This window comes from Canis lupus, chromosome 6 (genome assembly GCF_003254725.2).
Source record: "Canis lupus dingo isolate Sandy chromosome 6, ASM325472v2, whole genome shotgun sequence".
Classification (NCBI taxonomy): Eukaryota; Metazoa; Chordata; class Mammalia; order Carnivora; family Canidae; genus Canis; species Canis lupus.
This window is the reverse complement of record NC_064248.1, coordinates 30,670,458-30,688,612: the sequence shown is the minus strand read 5'-3', so window position 1 is coordinate 30,688,612 and position 18,155 is coordinate 30,670,458. Positions and strand designations below refer to the sequence as shown.

Genomic DNA, 18,155 nt, shown 5'->3' with positions numbered 1-18,155 from the left:
GCGAGGTAGTTACTGACTTGTATGTTAGAGCCAAGTAAACTAACAGGGATTGTTGATTTAATTATTATATTTGCAGATGATTTGTTTAAAGGTGCAGGCTGTGGTTTATTTTTTTAAGTATTTTTATTTTTTAAAAGATTTTATTTATTAGAGAGAGAGAGCGCATGCGAGTAAGCGAGTGTGCAAGCAGGGGGAGTGGCAGACAGAGGGAGAGATAGAAGCAGATGCCCTGCTTAGCAGGGAGCCAGATGTGGGGCTTAGATCCTGGGACCACAACCTGAGCTGAAGGCAGACGCCTAACCTATTGAGCCACCCAGGCGCCCCCAAGCTGTGGTTTAGTATGGAGTACTCTAAACATAGCCCAGCGTTTTTGTTTTTTTCCCCTGAGGTAGGACTTTCATTGGGCTCCATTTTTGCCATGCTTGTTTTGATTCCTGTGGAATTTAGATGGTTTTGTTAGGTGTCCCAGCTTTCAGGAAGCCCTTAAATGTGTACCTGCATGAAATTGTAGAGGACTAGCATATACATATCTCATGTTTAAGAGTGACATCTGCCTAGCAAAGAGGGTTGTTTCAATGTGGGGGAGTATTCTGGGACTTATGGCTCAAGATTAATTACTTATTTACTTACCTGTTGAAAAAGTGTTTATGGAGCACACACTATGTACTAGACATTCAGTTAGATGCAGGGTAGTCAAGGTAGGTTTCTAAATAGTGTCATTGAGGACAGATGTTACATTTGGGATGCCAGTTGGGGTTCCTTCCAGTGGAGGGCCAACTTTAATCTTTAGCAGTGGTTGCCCAGAATCCTGGGATGGATTACTGATGTCTGTCATGAGCACAGACAGAGAGTAAATGTACAATTGCTATGTATTTGCTGACACCATGTTAGGGTTTTCTGGTGTAGATGGATGGCTTGAATAAAGGTGGGGTATGGAAAAGAGAGGACATTTGTCTCAGAATAAGCATGCTTGCCTTGAGACATTTGTCTCAGAATAAGCATGGGGTGTATATGGAATCTACTTTGGATCAGTTTGGGATTTGGTAGGGCTGGAGTATGGATGTTGTTATTTATGTAGTCTTATAATGCTATTTATTATGTACTCATGTACTGTCTCTTAAATGTCTTTAGCCTGTTTCTTTAGGTATAAGACGGAGATAATACCTGCCTCACCTATATAATAATGTTGATGGGAGGAGCTAATGAAATAATAGGTATGAAAATAGTTTACCACCCACAGAGCAATAAACTCTTAGAGTATTATTACTACAGGTGTGGAGGTGAGTAGAACAGGAAATGCCTGAAGTTAGGCAAGATTGAACAGGATGGTGATGGTCTCAGGACCTTTGCACTGGGTCCCTCTGCCCAGTCTGCTGTGTTTGTCACATCCAGGTCATAACTCCAAGGTTACCTCCATTTAGGCCCTAGAATCTAAGCCTGTTCCTGCTGGGTCTTCATCTACCACCTTGTTTGGTTTGATTTTCTTCAGAGTTTTCATTAACTGAAATGGTCTGGTTAGTTTTGTGTATCTCCCTTTGCTAGAACTGTGCAAATGTGGTGAGGCAGAGACCTTGCTATCTCTTTGTATCCTCAGAGCCTAGAATAGTAGTGCCTGGCACATAGGGGGAGTTCGGGATTTATTATTGTTTTTTTGAGGTGAGGGGGCATGGGAGAACACGAGCACGAGTGGGGTAGGAGGGCCAGAGGGAGAGGAAGAGAGAGAATCTTAAGCAGATTCCACACTCAGTGTGTGGAGCCTGATGTTGGGCTTGATCCTAGGACTCTGAGACCATGACCCGAGCCAAAATCAAGAGTTGGACACTTAACCGACTGAGCCACCCAGGCATCCCAAGGATTTCTTGACATAGGTTGCATGAGTGAATGGAAGGGCCTTAAAGTCCACAGACTCAGTGGGCCTGGGTGCCCAGGAGCCCTATGAGGTTGGTAAAGAATAGAAGGTAGTAGCTGTGACCTCATCTCTTTGCCAACATGTTTTTGAAGGTCCTCTTTTTTTGGTTATTGAGAAATGAATTTAATGGAATCCACAATAGTAACTTAATTGAAAATTCATCCCATCAACTCTGGATCTGACTTCATAATGTAATCTCTTACAGCAACATAAAGGATAAGTATCAGAATTCATATTATTATTTTTTTAGTGTATGTAACAGGCCATGAAATTATACAATGTTTCCAATTTGGGAGGCTGGCACATTCAATCCCTTCAAAGATAATGTAATTCCTTAAACTATATGTGATATGAATTAGAGTTGGAACTTGTGAATTGGATACAATTAGCTGTCCACCCCTCCCACACCAGACTGATTTGTTTTTAAATTGGCTTTAATTTTTTCTCCTCTGCTGGCTGGCACCAATTCCATTTTCCCACCTTTCTTGTGAATTGTTACTCTGCTTTCAAGAGCCTGATGAATATGGCTAGACTGTGTGGGGCTTCCTGGAGGTATGTGAAAGGAACATAAATGGGGAGAGGTGTGCTGAGGGACCCAAGTCAATTCCATATCAATTACCTGCCCATAAATCCAGGTGTCAAGTGTGTACCTTCCCTGAGGTTTATAACTGATAACTCACCCGCTTCTTGGAGGTACTGGGGCTATTTTGGGTGTCTCTCTTCTTACACAGGTGGACTGATGAATAACTGGTTCTCTTGCAGGGTAACCTGTCTGTGTGCCCAGTTTGAGGCCGTCCTGCAGCATGGCCTGAAGAGGAGCCGGGGATTAGCACTAACGGCGGCTGCGATCAAACAGGCAGCAGGCTTTGCCAGCAAGACTGAAACAGGTACTGCTCACTCTAATGGAGCACAGAGGATGTAGTCTTTTCTAAAAAGTTTTTATTTTTTATTGGTGGTTAAGGCAGGCATTGTGTGGGGCTGGAATGGGGGCAGCATGTTGGTGCAGAAATCCACGTGTGAGAACGTCTTACCTCTAGTCAGTAATGGTGTTGTACTTTGTTGAATCCTCAGAACCACATGTTGCAATCTCTGGGGGCTAAGGGTCCTGCAGCCCAGGTGCTTTTGTCACCAGTGTGGTGTGGCAGTTGCTGGGAAATCGAAGATATGTTTTAATTTTGTGCATGGGAATAGCATGACATTTTGTAATTAAATCTGCTTTCGACACCAGCAACAGAAACAATAGGTCTCTGAGCTTACAGCCCTGTTACCATCCATTTTAGTACTGTCAAAGCACTTCTTGCATGCCATGCTCCTGTGTGTCTGAATGACAGGGATAATGCTAATAATCACTACCAACAGGTGGGGAGCATTTTGTACAAGCCTGGAACTTCGTTAGTCCTTTATATACACTAACTCACTCAGTTCTTATGACAGTCTAATGAATAGTAGGGACCTTTATTTTCTCCATTGTACAGATGAGGAAACCTTAAAATGATTTGTTTTGGATCTGGACCTAAAAGTATGTCATGTCAAATGAGAAACATCCTATGTCCTTCTTCCCCAACTTTTTTTTTTTTTTTTTTTTGAGAGAGAGATCATTAGCAGGGGGGTGAGGGTAGGAGGAGGGGCAGAGGAGAAAGAGAAAGAATTTCAAGCAGGCTCCACACCCAGTGCAGAGCTGGGCACAGGGCTCAATCCCAGGACCCTGAGATCATGACCCGAGCAGAAACCAAGAGTCGGCGCTTAACCTACTGAGCCTCCAGGTGCCCTCTTACCCAACATTTTAAAGAGCAGATTCTTTCAGACCCTCAACTTGTGGCTGCTGCCCCAAATTACTGAATCTCATTAGTGTAACGACATCTGTATCACTGCTGCTGCCCCTCGTTCACAGCAGACCGTCATCTCTCGCCGTGTCTGGCAGAGGTGTCTGGCAGAGGTGTCTGCCAAATGAGCCCTGTGCCTTTCCTGCTCCCTTGTGTTGGTGCATTTCTCTTCCTTTTGCTCTCAGTCCTTCAACAGATTTTTGATTGCTGTCGTTCATTTCACCAGGCGCTCGTTCTCAGAAGAATATAGTCCCCTTTGGGGTAGGGGACAGCTGCCAGAGGGATTCCTGTCACTATCAGTTTTTCTTTATTTTTTTTTTTTTAAGATTTTATTTATTTATTCACGAGAGACAGAGAGAGAGACAGGTAGAGCCACAGGCAGAGGGAGAAGCAGACTCCATGCTAGGAGCCTGATGTGGGACTTGATCCTGGGTCTCCAGGATCAGGCCCTGGGCTGAAGGCAGCACTAAACTGCTGAGCCACCCGGGCTGCCCACTATTGATTTTTCTTCTGTGCTCTTGGGTCCCTTCTCTAAAAGTCAGGGACCCAGGGGCTGAGTCAGAGTGGAGCCACCTTTCAGTCACTCCCTGTGGAAACCACTGCCTCCTGCCTTGGTCACCTGGGCTGTTAGCCTCTCTTGTCTCGGTGGCCTCTCGTGGCCTCTGCATGGGGGTGGCTCAATGCTGCGGGCTGCGTGATGAACTGCTCAAGGACATAACTTTGCCCAGAGTTGTCCTCAACATCATCATGTCCCTTGTCTTCTTCCCATTTCTATCGTTTCTGTGTGTGCAGCAGCTACCGTAGAGAAATGAGGGTGGAGTAGACCACTAGGCTCTGGGTCAGCTTCCATGCGACAAGGGCAGCTGATAGCATGGGAGAGGCAACCTTGGCTTTGGAGTTGGACCATGAGATGACCCCGGGGAAATGCTGCACTGAGCCTTGGTGGTTTTTACCTGCAAGGGCCATCTTCTCATCCACTGGCAGCCAAAATGGAGAAAATGAAATCTGAAGAGGAGGGTTGGATGGAAATGAGCATCCCTGTGCTCCCTAGTCCCTGCTGGCTGCTGGCCTGGGCCCTTTCTGTAGCATGGCAGTTATTGCTAGACCCTAGAGTCAGGTGACGGGGTTGAAATCCTGGCTTTGTGGCTCGTCACACACGAACTCTTTGGGACATCCCTTCTCTGAACTTCTGTTTCCTCTTGTGTAAAATAAGGTCACTCACAGGACTGGCTTCACAGTTCTGTGGTGGGGGCTCAATGAGACAGTGCCTGCCACGCCAGGCCTCAGTGCAGAGCTGTCGGAGCTGGTGCTTGATAACATGGCCACAACTTTCCATATTTCCAAGGTGATGTGCTTATTTTTTGGATGATGCCACTGAGGCTCAAATAAGTTCAGAAGTTGTTCAAGTTCCCATAGTAGTAAACAGCAATGCTGAGGATTCCAACCCAGGGAGACTGATGTCAAATTCCTGGCTCTTCTCAGCTTCCCCCTCCTCTGGCAGTGGCTGGATGCCCATTACTGCTCCTCTGTAGACCACTCTAGCTCAAGTAACTGAATTGGAAGTGACAGGAGACAATAAGTAATGGTGAATTAATCCACAAGGCTGTTGTAGTAGCTCTGTTTACAGATGGGAAACATTACCTTTTGAAGAGAGAAGAACTGAATCCAAAGTAATGACCAAACAAAATGATATTGTTGAAAATCACCATACAGTAGATAATACTGAGAGTCTGCTGCGGCAGGACGGCATTTGGTCATCTGGGGTTAGGGTACCTACAAGGCTGAGTTTGGGAACAGGTGCCCTTTATGGTGTACTTAAAAAAATGCTTTAAAAAAGTTGTCCACATTTACAGATTATGAGATTTCATGTTGAAATACAGATTTCTAGCTTTTGTTCAGCTGGAGGATCTGTGGCTCTGGGCCCACATTCTGCTCACCACCCCTGCCATCTGTAGAGGGGCCCGAGTACTCTGGTTCCCCACACTCTCCCCCTCTTCTTCTTGCCCCTGAGATGAGTGTTGTTGTTATATACTGAGATGAGTGTTGTTGTCATATACTGTCCCACTGTTGTTGTTGCCAATGTCCTTATCTGAAATTTAGCAGTTTTCAAGCATAAACACCTCTCAGATGATAAGCCTTTGAAGTCAGTTTCCAGAGTGCCAATATGGTTGTCACTTTTGTCCAGTTTTGTAGCCGCTTTTTGGGGAGAGGATTTGTTAACTTCTCATTTGGCTATAGCCTGAAGTCCCTTATTTTATTTTATTTTTTTTAGTTTTGATTTTTGAATCCATCCTTGTCTTTGTCATGTGCCTGGTAGTTTCAACTGAGTGTTGTGTATGAAGAATTGTGTGAAGCTTGGGATGTTATCTTTCTTCAGGAGGACTCACTCTTGCTGCTCAAGCAAGTAGGGTAGACGAAGATCAGTTTACTTCCGTCAGGGGTTGAGCATTTCATGCCTGGGCTTCAGCATTTGGTGAAGATATATTTCTGCTTTTGCCTATTGCTAGGACGTACTTATTTGGGGTTTCCAGCATGTATTTGTTTCCTAGACCTGCCATAACAAATGTGCACACCCCAAGTGGCTTAAAACAGCAGCAAGAAATTTATTCTCTCACATTTCTAGAGGCCCAGAGTCCAAAACCTAGGTGTTGGCAGAGCCTATTCCATCTGGATGCTCTGAGGGAGATCACATTCCCAGCCTCTGGTGGTTGTCAGCCGTCCCTGGCGCCCGCCATCCTTGGCACCCCTTGCTTATGCCTGCTTTGCTCCAGCCTGGGCCACTCTCTTCCCATGGCCCGTTCCCTCTGGGCCTCTGTTTCCGTGTCCTCTCATTAAAGAACAGTAGCCCTATTGGATTTTGGCCCACCCTCCTCCACTATTACCTCAACTTAACTAATTACATCTGCAGAGAGCCTTTTCTCAAATAAAGTCACATTGTGTGGTTTCAGGCAGGCATGAATGTTCGAGGGATGCTCTTCTGTTACCCTGAGCTGTTTACCAGTTTCTGTCCTCCTCCACTGGTTCTGAGCTCGGATTCTTTCCCTATCAGACCTTGTGGGAATTCTGAAAGCCCCTCATAGCTTCTCATCAGAGAAACTCTGTTGCTGGCAGAAGCCTCAAGGGCCAAGTAAAGGCCTGAGTGTAGGCCTCTGGTCTGTGGACTTCCCTTCTCTGGGGGATCTGGGTTCTTTGTTCCTTGCCTTTGTAGTGCTCTGGGGTCCTCTGTTTTGTTTTAATAACTTTAAATAGCCGCCTCGCTTTCTCAGTTGTGTTTTTGGGAGAAGTGGTCTGATCTGGACTCCTCTTCCAAAGCTGGACGTGGCCCCTTGCGGCCACACTGCGAGGCCTTTTCCTCTTGCTGGCTTGCCATCTTCGTGAATGGCCATGTCAGTGGCCTGTCTAGAAGTCAGGTGCCAGGCATTCCTTCTGTGATAAACTGTAGCCTGGGAAAAGGAGTTTGCAGGTGAATTTCCTCCGGTTCTGTGAGGTTTTTAGCTAGTGCCTGCATCCATTCCCCATTCCCTAGTTTGCTTGTTTGGCGCTTTTGTTTTGTCTTTGTTTTTGGCTTAGCATTCAGGTTTTGTTTGTGTATGTGTTGTTTTTTTTTTTTTTTGTTTTTTTTTTGTTTTTTTTTTGTGTGTATGTGTTTTTTGACTTAGAGAGTTTTACCCAAACGTTCCTGAGTTATGAAATGTTGGTAGGGTGGACATGATTACTAAGTGTTATGCCATCAACTCAGTTTTGTCTTGTCAAGCACTGTTGGCAGGTGTGGGAAGCAGTGTCCATCCCTAGCTGAGATCCCCTTGAATGGTTCTGGCAGGTGGGTTATGCAGGACCCAGAGAGGCTTGGGGGGGTGGGGTTACCCAGTGTGTCTCCTTTGGGATTCAAACCCAGAAGTGAAAGTCTGCTGTGTCCGGGGGAGCTGTTTTCTCTTGCTTTGACAAGTGGCTGGATTTATCTACACAAATCATTGATTTGGTGGTGATACAACGGGAATCTGCATTTTAGAGTCTGGTCCTGCAGTTTGTGTAACTCTCTCTTCAGTTACGCAGGTTAGTGTGAATAATTATAGCAGAAACTGCTCTCCCCCTTCTTTCTTGCTAATAGAATTCTGATTTTGTTCACATGTTGGGTTTTCAAGAGCTTCAGGCCTGAAGCTAGCTCCAGGGGGAGTGAATCTAGATCAGATCAGGCCAACCTTAATAATTATCAGCTTGCCAGTAGTTGCTTTTGGAATAGACATGGGACATAATTCTGACCAAGGGGAAGGAAGGAGTCTGCTGAGGGCCATCTGGGAAATATTTTTGCTTTTATTTTTTTATTTTTATTTATTTTTATTTATTTATTTAAAGATTTATTTAAAGATTTATTTATTTATTCATTCAGAGAGAGTGAAGAGAGAGGCAGAGACACAGGCAGAGGGAGAAGCAGGCTCCATGCAGGAAGCCCGATGTGGGACTCGATCTCAGGACTCCAGGATCACGCCCTGAGCCAAAGGCAGAGTCTTAACTGCTGAGCCATCCAGGCTTCCCTATTTTTGCTTTTTGAATGGAGGCCTAAGACTTATTTTATGGTGTTGGGTTGTTGCATGAGACTGTGACATTTGAAGCTATAGCAATGGTCTTGAGATTTTGAAGGGGGACAAATCTGAGGACAAAAGCCAGTACGGCAGCTCAGAAAGATGTACCTTGGTAGGGTCTTCTGAATTAACCACCTCTATACCTATGTCTTTAGACTTAAGTTAATCTTGGAAATGAAACCTGGGTGTTTCTCTGTTTTGATGAATTGGCTGACCATAGGCCTGGCTTTCTTGTTTGCTGAGCAGCAAACATAGACAATGTCAAGCAAACATTTCTTGACATACTGAGCAGCTCCTGTGAGCCAGGGGATTTGTTATTGTTCCATTTTATTTCTGAAATGACTATGCATAGTGAATGATAGATGAAGAAAATGAGGCTCTAAGAATTTTCTTAATACTCCAGATGTAATAAGTATGGCAGAGCCAGGGTTTGGCCTTAGGTCTTAGTGATTGTGATTCTGAAGCTCCTACTATTTTATTCATAATGGCATATTGTTTCCAGGAGGGGACTCTCTGAAAGATCATGTTCTTCCCCAGTTTGAATTCATGAGTAAATGAAGCAGCAAGTATTGTAAGTTATAATCACTTAGAGCAGAGGTGGATAAACTGTGTCCTGCCATGGATTTTTTTTTTTCTGCCATGGATTTTTATAAATAAAGTTTTATTGGAACACAGCAACACATGTTCATCTACTTACTCTGCATGGCAGCTTTTAGGCAGTTGTAACTGATCATTTGTCCCATAAGGTATGAAGTACCTAATATTCAGCCCTCTAGAGAAGTTTGGTAATCCCTGTCTTAGGGAACAAGGACAGGGGATTCCACTTTACTTTATCACACTATATTCACTTGTCTGTTGTCTCTTTACCTAGATGACTAGATGGTAAACTTTGGGACCCCAGGGCATCATGTCTGTTTTACTTCCTCTGACTTCCTATCTCCTAGCATAGCATCTGGAAATATATCAGTATTTCAATCAAAATATATTCATATTTTATTATTTTAGTTTGCACAGTACTGTATTTCATGATTGCCAAGATACCTTATACCAGCAGAGGTCTACAAAGGAAGTGATTAAATTTGAAGGAAAAGAACAAAGATTGATTTTTAGATTTGATGAAAATGAATTAAAAGTGACTGAGACTTACATAGGCGTGACTTGGAATTGGAGGGTTTTGCAGATGTTGGATGCCTAGAGTCACCAATGCAGAATGCAGTATGGAAAAGCAAAGTATTTTTCCTTCTATTGGAGAAAGGAGAACGAAACATTGCAGTTAGTGCCTGTTGTAGTCTATTTGGGCTGCCATAACAAAATACCACAGAGTTAGGAGCTTATCAACAACAGCAGTTTACCTCTCATATTTCTGGGGGCTGGGAAGTCTAAGATCAAGGTGTCAGCACGGTTGAGTGAGGACCCTCTTCCTGGTCCACAGCCCCTGCCTCCTCACTGTGTCCTCACATGATGGAAGGGGACAAGGGATCCCTCTGGAGCCTCTTCTATAAGAGCACTAATCCCATTCCATGAAGACTATCTTCATGATGTCAGGGTCCTCTAAAAGGCCCCACATCCTAACACCATCATCTTTAGGATTTTGACATAGGAATTTTGGAGGGACACATTCAGACCAGAGTACTGCCATTTCATGGCAAAACCTTGTAATTTGATGTTCTTGTTAATGACTGATGGATCATCATGAGGTTATGTGGTGGCAGTCCATTACAAGGTCGTAGGCCTGGTTCAGAACATACCAGAGACACACCTGCTATCATTGAGCTAGCTGTCTGTCCTGTAAAATTTAAGTCTAATATTCCTTGCCTGTTCAGCAGCCCTTGGCACCAAGGACCCTCCGATGTTGACCCACCAATCCCCCCTCTCTTCTGCAGTGCCACGACCTCCTGGGATACTTGCTGCTTCTTTGTTCATCCTTCTTATATATCATTTCTACACCCTCAAATAGTAAATATCATTCATCTGCGGATTCTTTTGTTGCCTCTCATTTCTGTGCATACACATCCTGTCTGAATTCCTTGGTGAAAATTGCTCTCCATGTGCAGATGACTCGAAGTTCTACCTGCAGTCCACATCATTTCCTGGGGCCCTTTCTCTTCCATGTCTATTTGGATGCACCATAGGCTTATTGCAGGTTTCACAACTGAATCCTCATCTTCAGCTCCATTGGTTCCTGTGTTAACCTATGGCTTAACCTATGGCTCTACCCTTTCCTCGGCTTTCCTGGACAGCCCTTGGTTTTCCTTACAGCCTCTTTGTCCTTTCCCTCTGCCATATTTTGTCTTTCTGCCTTCCATCTCCATCCTCCCTGATCCACTCTGCACATTGTGCCAGGCTGAGGGTTGGGGATTCTTCAGTGACCAACCTGTTCCCCGCCCTCTACTTAAAGCACTGTCATGTTTCTCTTCAGAGATGGGGCAGGGGACACACTCCTTGACCTGGGTCCCAAGATCTGTCCTCTACCAGCTTTGTCTGTTTCTGCTCTTTCTCTAAACTCTACCCCACACCCAGGACTAACATGCAGCTTGCAGGTAGGGCATTGCAACACTTCCAACCAGGTGGTAAAGAAACCGTGACCTGAGTCCTCCATGTTGCCCTACTGCCAGAGCCCTTGCCCGGGGAACCCCTGGGACCGCTTCATAATTGAGCAATTAAAGTGTTAATACTAGACAGTCTAGGGGAGAAGGTGTTCAGTACCACTGTCTCTTCATTGTCAGGGACCAGTTTCGGTGTTTAAATCCTACATTTTGAACAGCATGCTTGGTTTCTACATTTGAAGCTATCAAATCTGGACGTGTTCATTGCTTTTACTCTTCCACTCCCTCCTCCCTCCCCAATTCTTGTTCACATATTACCAACTCAAACTTCTGTTTTCTCTTTTAAATTGTGGCAAAGTGTACATGATATGAAAGTGACCATTTAAATCATTCTAAGTGTACACATTGTATGACCATCCCCACCTTCCATCTCTCAAACCGTTTCATCTTCCCATGTTGAAAGTCCATCCCCATTAAACACTGACTCCTCATTCTCTCTGCCCCAAGCCCCTGGCTTTCGTACTCTATGATTTATCTTAAGTGCTTCATGTGAGTGAGGCTCACTTATATACTCCATGTACCTAAGGCTGATGTTGTTTAGCATAATGTCTTCAAGGTTCATGTAGTATGGGAGAATTTCTTTCCTTTTTTAAAAAAGTATTTATTTATTCATGAGAGATACAGAGTGAGAGAGAGAGACAGAGACACAGGCAGAGGGAGAAGCAGGCTGGGAGGGAGCCTGGCACGGGACTCGATCCTGGGGCTCTGGGACCACGCCCTGGGCCGAAGGCAGGTGCCAAACCGCTGAGCCACCCAGGGATCCCCTCCTTCCTTTTTAAGGCTGAATAATATTCTATTGTGTGTATGCACACCCACACACCACTTTATTTCCTTATCTGTGAATGGACATCCATTTATTGGCTGCTAAATAATGCTACCATGAATACAGGTTGTACAAATAACTATTCAAATCCTTGCTTTCAGTTCTTTTGAATAAGTACCCAGAAGTGGAATTGCTGGATCAGATAGTAATTCTGTGTTTCACTTTCTGAAGACCTGCTATACTGTTTTCTGTAGTGACTATGCCGTTGTACGTCCCCACCAGCAGTGTGCGAGGGTTCCAAGTTCTCCACATCCTTGCCAACATTTGTTGTTTTCATGTATTTATTTCTTGATACTAGCCATTCAAATGGAGGTGAATGTGATTTTGATCTCTTCTTTCTTGAAATCTCAGATTTCCTCCCAAGAAGTCATTCATGAGCTCCTTACCCAGTTCAGCTGGCCTGTGCCCCTCCTCTGCATGTCTCCTTTCTGCCTCCCCCTCCCCAGCCCTCATTAGTCTTGAGTCCTCCTCTTATCAAACCTATTTATGGCACTATCTGTTTTTGTGACTGTCTCTCTTGATGGTCAAGGACCAGATCTGTTATCACTCTTCCTCATAGCTCCAATGTATTGCAAGGTCCCTGGCCACCAAAACGGATGTTCAAAATAATGACTCCAGGACCCAGACTTGAGGACTGGTCCTGCTGCTTTCTTGTCCCTGGAAGCCAGACCCCACCCTCTGCTGTGTGCACATCTTCTTTTATAATCAGCTGAAAGCAGGTGGTATTAATACATACCCAACTGTAAAATTAGAGAACTGGACTTCCTTAATCCTCAGTGGGGATTTTTGAAAATGGTTGATTGCATTTTAACTCAGAGCAGAATTTATATTTTGCTTCATTGGGTCACCTTGGGTAACAATTTCATTTCTGTAGAAAAGTATTTTTGGAGAAGCTTCATGGGCCAGGAGAAGCCTGGGCCCATCCTTTTGATTGTGAGGGGAAGTCCACTCCACCGCCCTTCCATCCCTGCACAGCTTTCAGTTCCCTCTCTTTGTCTCTCTGCTGTATTCATGAACTTGCAAATCAGCTAGCTCTGGTGCAAGAGACTTGGGAAGGATGTCAGTGGAAGGTAGAAAGAAAATACTGTGCTCTGTCCAGGGGTGCTGATGAGAATGTTTAACAGCTGGTTGGGAACCACTGGCTTAGGGAGAGAGCCATAGCCAGGGCGCTACCCGCCTCCCGGCTAGGTATTAATCAGCGAGTTCCTAGATTATGGGGTTGTCCGTAGAGTCCTGGGGAGGGTCTGTGACAGCTGGGGTGGCCGAGGGCTTGGGCTACTTACCCAGAGGCATGAAACTGTCCCAGCAGTTTAGGATCTCATATAGGCAGACTGATGCCTTTTGGCCAGGAGTGACCTCTGGCTGTTTTAAAGATGTTTGATCCTAAGGTCTAGTAAATTAAAACTCTGGTAAATTTGGCCTCAGAGTTGTCAATTTTTAGTCCATAATTATCTGGCTTGTTGGATCCATGGATCCTTTGCTTTGTTCCTGTCGGCATGAAAATGACCTTCAGCAAAGGATGGGGAACATCCCTAAAAAGAGACAAGACACAAGCTTTAGAAGTCCTTCGTTTGGCACTAGAGAAGGTTCCCACTTTGTAATAAAGGAGGTGCTGTAGACTCTTGTATACCGTGGGTGAATGCCAGGTGTGCTATGCTGAGTTGTTAGAGCTCAGGACTGCCAACTTCGGGGGCCAGGCAGAAGACAGGAATGAATGAGTCAAGCCTGCGAAAAGCACCTGGGTTGGTGGAGACTTTGAGTCACCTGGCCGCCACAGGCAGGCTGGGAAGTGTCTAGGGGTTCAGGAAGAGAGATTTTGATGAGCAACTAGTAGCTTGCGAGGGTGTGGGCGTTCACTCCTTTGCATGGAGTGGTCAGCAGCCTTCTTTATGGGACTTTTCAGTAGAGACATCAGGGAATAAGGGGAGTAGCTCTGCTGTTACCTGGGGAAGGAATCCTTTGCAGTTCAACAAGTTGAAAGCTTACAGTCACTTGCCTCTGCTCTCACATTTATTCTTTGCCTTTCCCTGCAGAGTCTGTTTCCCAGGCCCCCTTGCTCACTGTCTTCCTGTTCGGCCAGAGGGAGGTGGTGATGGGTTTAGAAGGTGAGAGGAAGAGGGAGGCTAGAGCATTTCTTCCCAGCTTCAGGAGGCATGTCTAGCAGTGCTGTGCTTCCTCTGTGGTCCATAGATGTCCCATGTGGCCCCCTGGGTCAGGCCATGGTGTTCTTGTTTCCCTGCCCTCCTGGTGCCTCTGCCACAGTCCAGCTGTTGCCTGATGGGTCTGTATGTATGCCTGGAATTTCTGGATTGTACAGTAACTCTGTGTTGACCTTTTTGAGGAACCACCAAACTGTTGTCAACAGTGACTGTACCATTTTACATTGGTAATTTTTTTTTTTTTGAGTAGAGATGGAATTGCCTTTATTTCTCTGCAACTGAAATTAACTCTGCTATTAAATCCCCTTTCATGTAGTTCTTATACTCTTTATACTACCTCTTCCTTCTGTTCCTCTGGCTTCAGGGATGGATTGGCTTTCTGGCATCAGTAGTCTTTAGGTGGCCTCATTATCTCCTATTTGGCTTTGTAGCCCTGCCAGAGTCTTTGTAACAGATGCCCTGTGTTAAATTCCTTCAGTGGACTACCTGGTGTGGTTTCTGTTCATGGCTGAGCAGGTGTCAGATGGAGCATGCTTGGCGTGTCAGAGGAGCATCAAGGGGATGGGTGAGGCTGTAGCAGGGTGAGTAAGGTGGAGAGTGGAACAGGATGGAAGCCCAGAGGTGGGAGAGGAGCCAAGCCATGGATGGACAGTGAGTGGCAGTTCATCATCCTCCTTGTCTTGTCTGTTCTTCTGATCTCCACCTACCTCCACCAAGCTAATTGGCCCTTGTTCTGTGGAGTCAGTAGGGATGTTTAGTTTTTATTTTTAAAAATATTTTATTTATTTATGAGAGACAGAGAAACAGAGAGAGAGAGAGAAAAGAAGGGAAGGAGGGACATAGGAAGAGGGAGAAACAGGCTCCATGCAGGGAGCCTGATGTGGGATTCGATCCCGGACTCCAGGATCACACCCTAGACTGAAGGCGGTGCTAAACCACTGAGCCACCTGGGCTGCCCGATGTTTAGTTTTTAGATTTAAATAGACTGGAGTCTTTAAAATTAATTCAATATCTCAGATTATTGTGCATTTATTTGTTCTTTAAAAAATGTATCAAGTTCTGAATTATAAACTTTAAAAATGGTAAATTTTATATTCAGTGAATTTTACCACAATTAAAAAATAAACCTGGAAGTGGCTATGTTAACCTTTAATTGGGAAGTTTAGTTTTTTTAAAATTTTTTAAAAATTTTTATTTATTTATGATAGTCACAGAGAGAGAGAGAGGCAGAGACACAGGCAGAGGGAGAAGCAGGCTCCATGCACCGGGATCTCCGGGTCTCCGGGATCGCGCCCTGGGCCAAAGGCAGACGCCAAACCGCTGTGCCACCCAGGGATCCCAGTTTTTTTCTAACTGGAAGGGAATTAATAGTGGACTTAATTTCAGTGGCAGAGAAATAAAGACAATCTCATCTCAAAAACAAACAAAAGATACATCAATGTAAAATGGTGTAACCACCATTGACAATAGTTTGGTGGTTCCTCAAAAAGGTAAACCTAGAATTACTGTATGATCCAGCAATTCTACTCCTAAATACAGACTTAAAAGAATTGAAAGCAGGGACTCAAACATACTTATACATGAATGTACCTAGAAGCATTATTCTAAGAACCAAATGATAGAATAACCCAAATGTCTTTTGGCAGATGAATGGATGAATAAAAAGGTGGTATATATGCATAGTAGGGTATTATTCAGTCATAGAAAGAAATTAAATACTGAGAAATACTAGAACGTGGATGTGCCTTGAAAACATTCTGATAGGTGAAAGTAGCCAGATATGAAAGGTCCCATAGTGTATGATTCTACTGATACAAACTATCTAGAATTGTCAGAATCATAGAGACAGAAAGGAGAATAGAGAGCCTTAGGGGCCGGGAGGAGGGGAGAATGAGGGAGTTATCATTTCCTGGGTATGGAGTTTCTGTTTGGGATGATGGAAGAGTTCTGGAAATGGATAGTGTGATGGTCGCACAACACCACGAATGTACTTAATTCCCCTGGATTATGCACTTAAAAATGGTTAAAGTGCTAAATTTTATTATGTATATTTTACCACAATTTTTAGAAAGCAAAAAAAAAAAAAAAAGTATCACGTTTACAGACTTTTAAGAAGTCTTTACTATGTGATGTTTAAACCACACTTCCTGAGTTCTAGTTTCAGAAGGCAGTCCTGTGGCTGGTTAGGAGATGGCTGAGTGACAAAGCTGCGGCCTCTAGTCAGGAACTCTGCTTTGCTGATCTTTTTGTGTCTTGTAGTCAGGCTCCTCCAGATTTGGATGTGACTGGGGTTTGAGGGGCCCTTGGGGTTACCTAAGCCTGAGGCTGGTTTAGAAGGGAGCACTTGGTTGCCTTATGTTCCTGGAATCCTTGATGGCACGTATGGGTGATTCTGTTAGTTTTCCCCATTTCTTCTTTGGCTTAACAGAGCCTTGATTTTGCTCGGGGCCATGGGATATCCCCTGGGTGATGGATCATGAGTGATTCAGCCAGTCTTGACATTCTAGATCTCTGTTCCTCTTGGTTTTCTCAGATTACTTATCCTTTTCTTAAAAAAGGGGTGATAGAGCTGGCTTTATCTTGTCCTCTTTCTTTCTGCTCCGATTGTCGATGGGATACCCAGGGTGGTGGCAGTTCTCTGTGACAGTGAGGTGAAGGTCAAGAGGTCGGAAATTCTGCCCATGACAGAGCCTTTGAATCAGCTGTCTACCTCCAGACTAAATCTGTGAGAAAATTAAGCCTTTGTTTATTAAGAGCCTAGTTCCTTGTAGTTGGTTTTCTGTTTCTCATTGAGCCATGGTATTTTTAAAAATTTTTTATTTTTGAGGGATGCATTTGTCACTTGTATGCACGTAGGCCCTGCTTAGTGCCTGGAGGGTTGCCCCTCCTCTGTAAATGATTATCAGATGACTGAAGAATACCCTCTCTCATTGCATCAGGCTTTTGGTTGTAGGTGACAGCAAGCCACTTAGACAACTTCAGCAAAAAAGGGCATTACTACCTCAAGGAACTAAGAAGACTGGAGGGAGAACTGGGTTTAGGGGCTCAGCATCCCCCACATCTGTCTCTGCCTCTCAGCCCTGCTTCTGTCTGGGTAGGTGTCTTTCCCAGGTGGGCATACTCTACATGAAAGGGAGGGAAGGTGGTTCCAGGTTTACATGATTATTAGAGCACCTACTTCTAAAATAGTGGATGGCAAACTTCTTCCTTAAGGGATGAGATAGTAGGTATTTTGGACTCTGTGGGCCTTAGGTGTCTGTAGCAACTTCCCAGCTATGACTGTGTAGCTGGAAAGCAGCCACAGACACTATGTCTACAAATGGGCATGACTGTTCCAATAAAACTTCACTTACAAAGACAAGTAGTAGGCCAGGTTTGGCCATTAGACCATTGTTTCCTGTCTTCAGTTCTCTAAGGAGACAAGGTCTCTCCTCTGGTGGTTCAGGTAGAAGTTGTGAGGAGAACACTGTGGTCCAGGTCCCAGCACCAAAAAACTCAGCAATTGAGAGGCATAACATTTTCATGCAATATTTTTAAAAAGTCAAAATTAATACAAAAAAAAATCACGGTGCTCAAAATAACAAACCAGGGCAGGAGAAGGGTGGGTTGAATGAGGCCAGTTGCAGCACACATTCTGCTTGGCCGAGTGATTGTCCAGTCTGGGTTATTTGTCCAGCACTGTGGGAGGAGAGGTGCATAGTGCTGAAGGCAACTTCACAGGGAACCAGGTGGGGTGCTGTTCTCCTAGGAAAGGGGGATGCAACTACTAGGGGTAAAGGGAAGGGGTGCTTTTTGCTTTCTGTGCTGCCTTGGCATGAAGCACTTTACACATATGCTTTATTTTCTCATTTTTCCCCCCTCATCATAAATTAAAGGTAGGTACTGCGATCCCCATTTTACAGATGAAGGACAAAAAAAGTTGCCCAAGGTCATACAGTGCCTGAATTAGAATTTGTGTCCGGGTTTTTGTCCTCCAGAATATCTCAGCATCTCTTACAGTCTAGGCCTGCAAGAAAATTTACCAGCAGACCTGTAATGTTAGAGTCCCCCTCTGTTGACAAGTGTCCCTGGAGGTGGCTTGCCTCAACTGCCTCTCCGAGGCTCTTGTTCTTGTGGGCAAATGGTGTTCAGGTGTTCGGAGAACCAGAAACCCTCACCCACTTCTGGAGTTACCCCCTGGTTTCAGAGCAATAAGAGATCGGTATATAGCCCCAAATTAAATTACGGACACTGCAAGCGTTAAGTGGCAGGTGAG

General features: G+C 44.6%; 1 protein-coding gene across 7 annotated transcripts in view; it reads left to right on the top strand.

Moving 5' to 3' along the window:
* The window catches only part of SNX29 (sorting nexin 29), a 528,389-nt gene that overhangs the window by 46,402 nt on the left and 463,832 nt on the right, over positions 1–18,155 (top strand). For all 7 annotated transcript variants that reach the window (XR_007411267.1, XM_025416475.3, XM_049111381.1 and 4 more), the window contains exon 4: positions 2,672–2,796. Coding sequence is in view for 6 of the 7 variants with exons in the window: in XM_025416475.3 (XP_025272260.1) it covers positions 2,672–2,796 (125 nt within the window). In the remaining variant the exon portion in view is untranslated. The remainder of the gene's footprint in view (positions 1–2,671; positions 2,797–18,155) is intronic.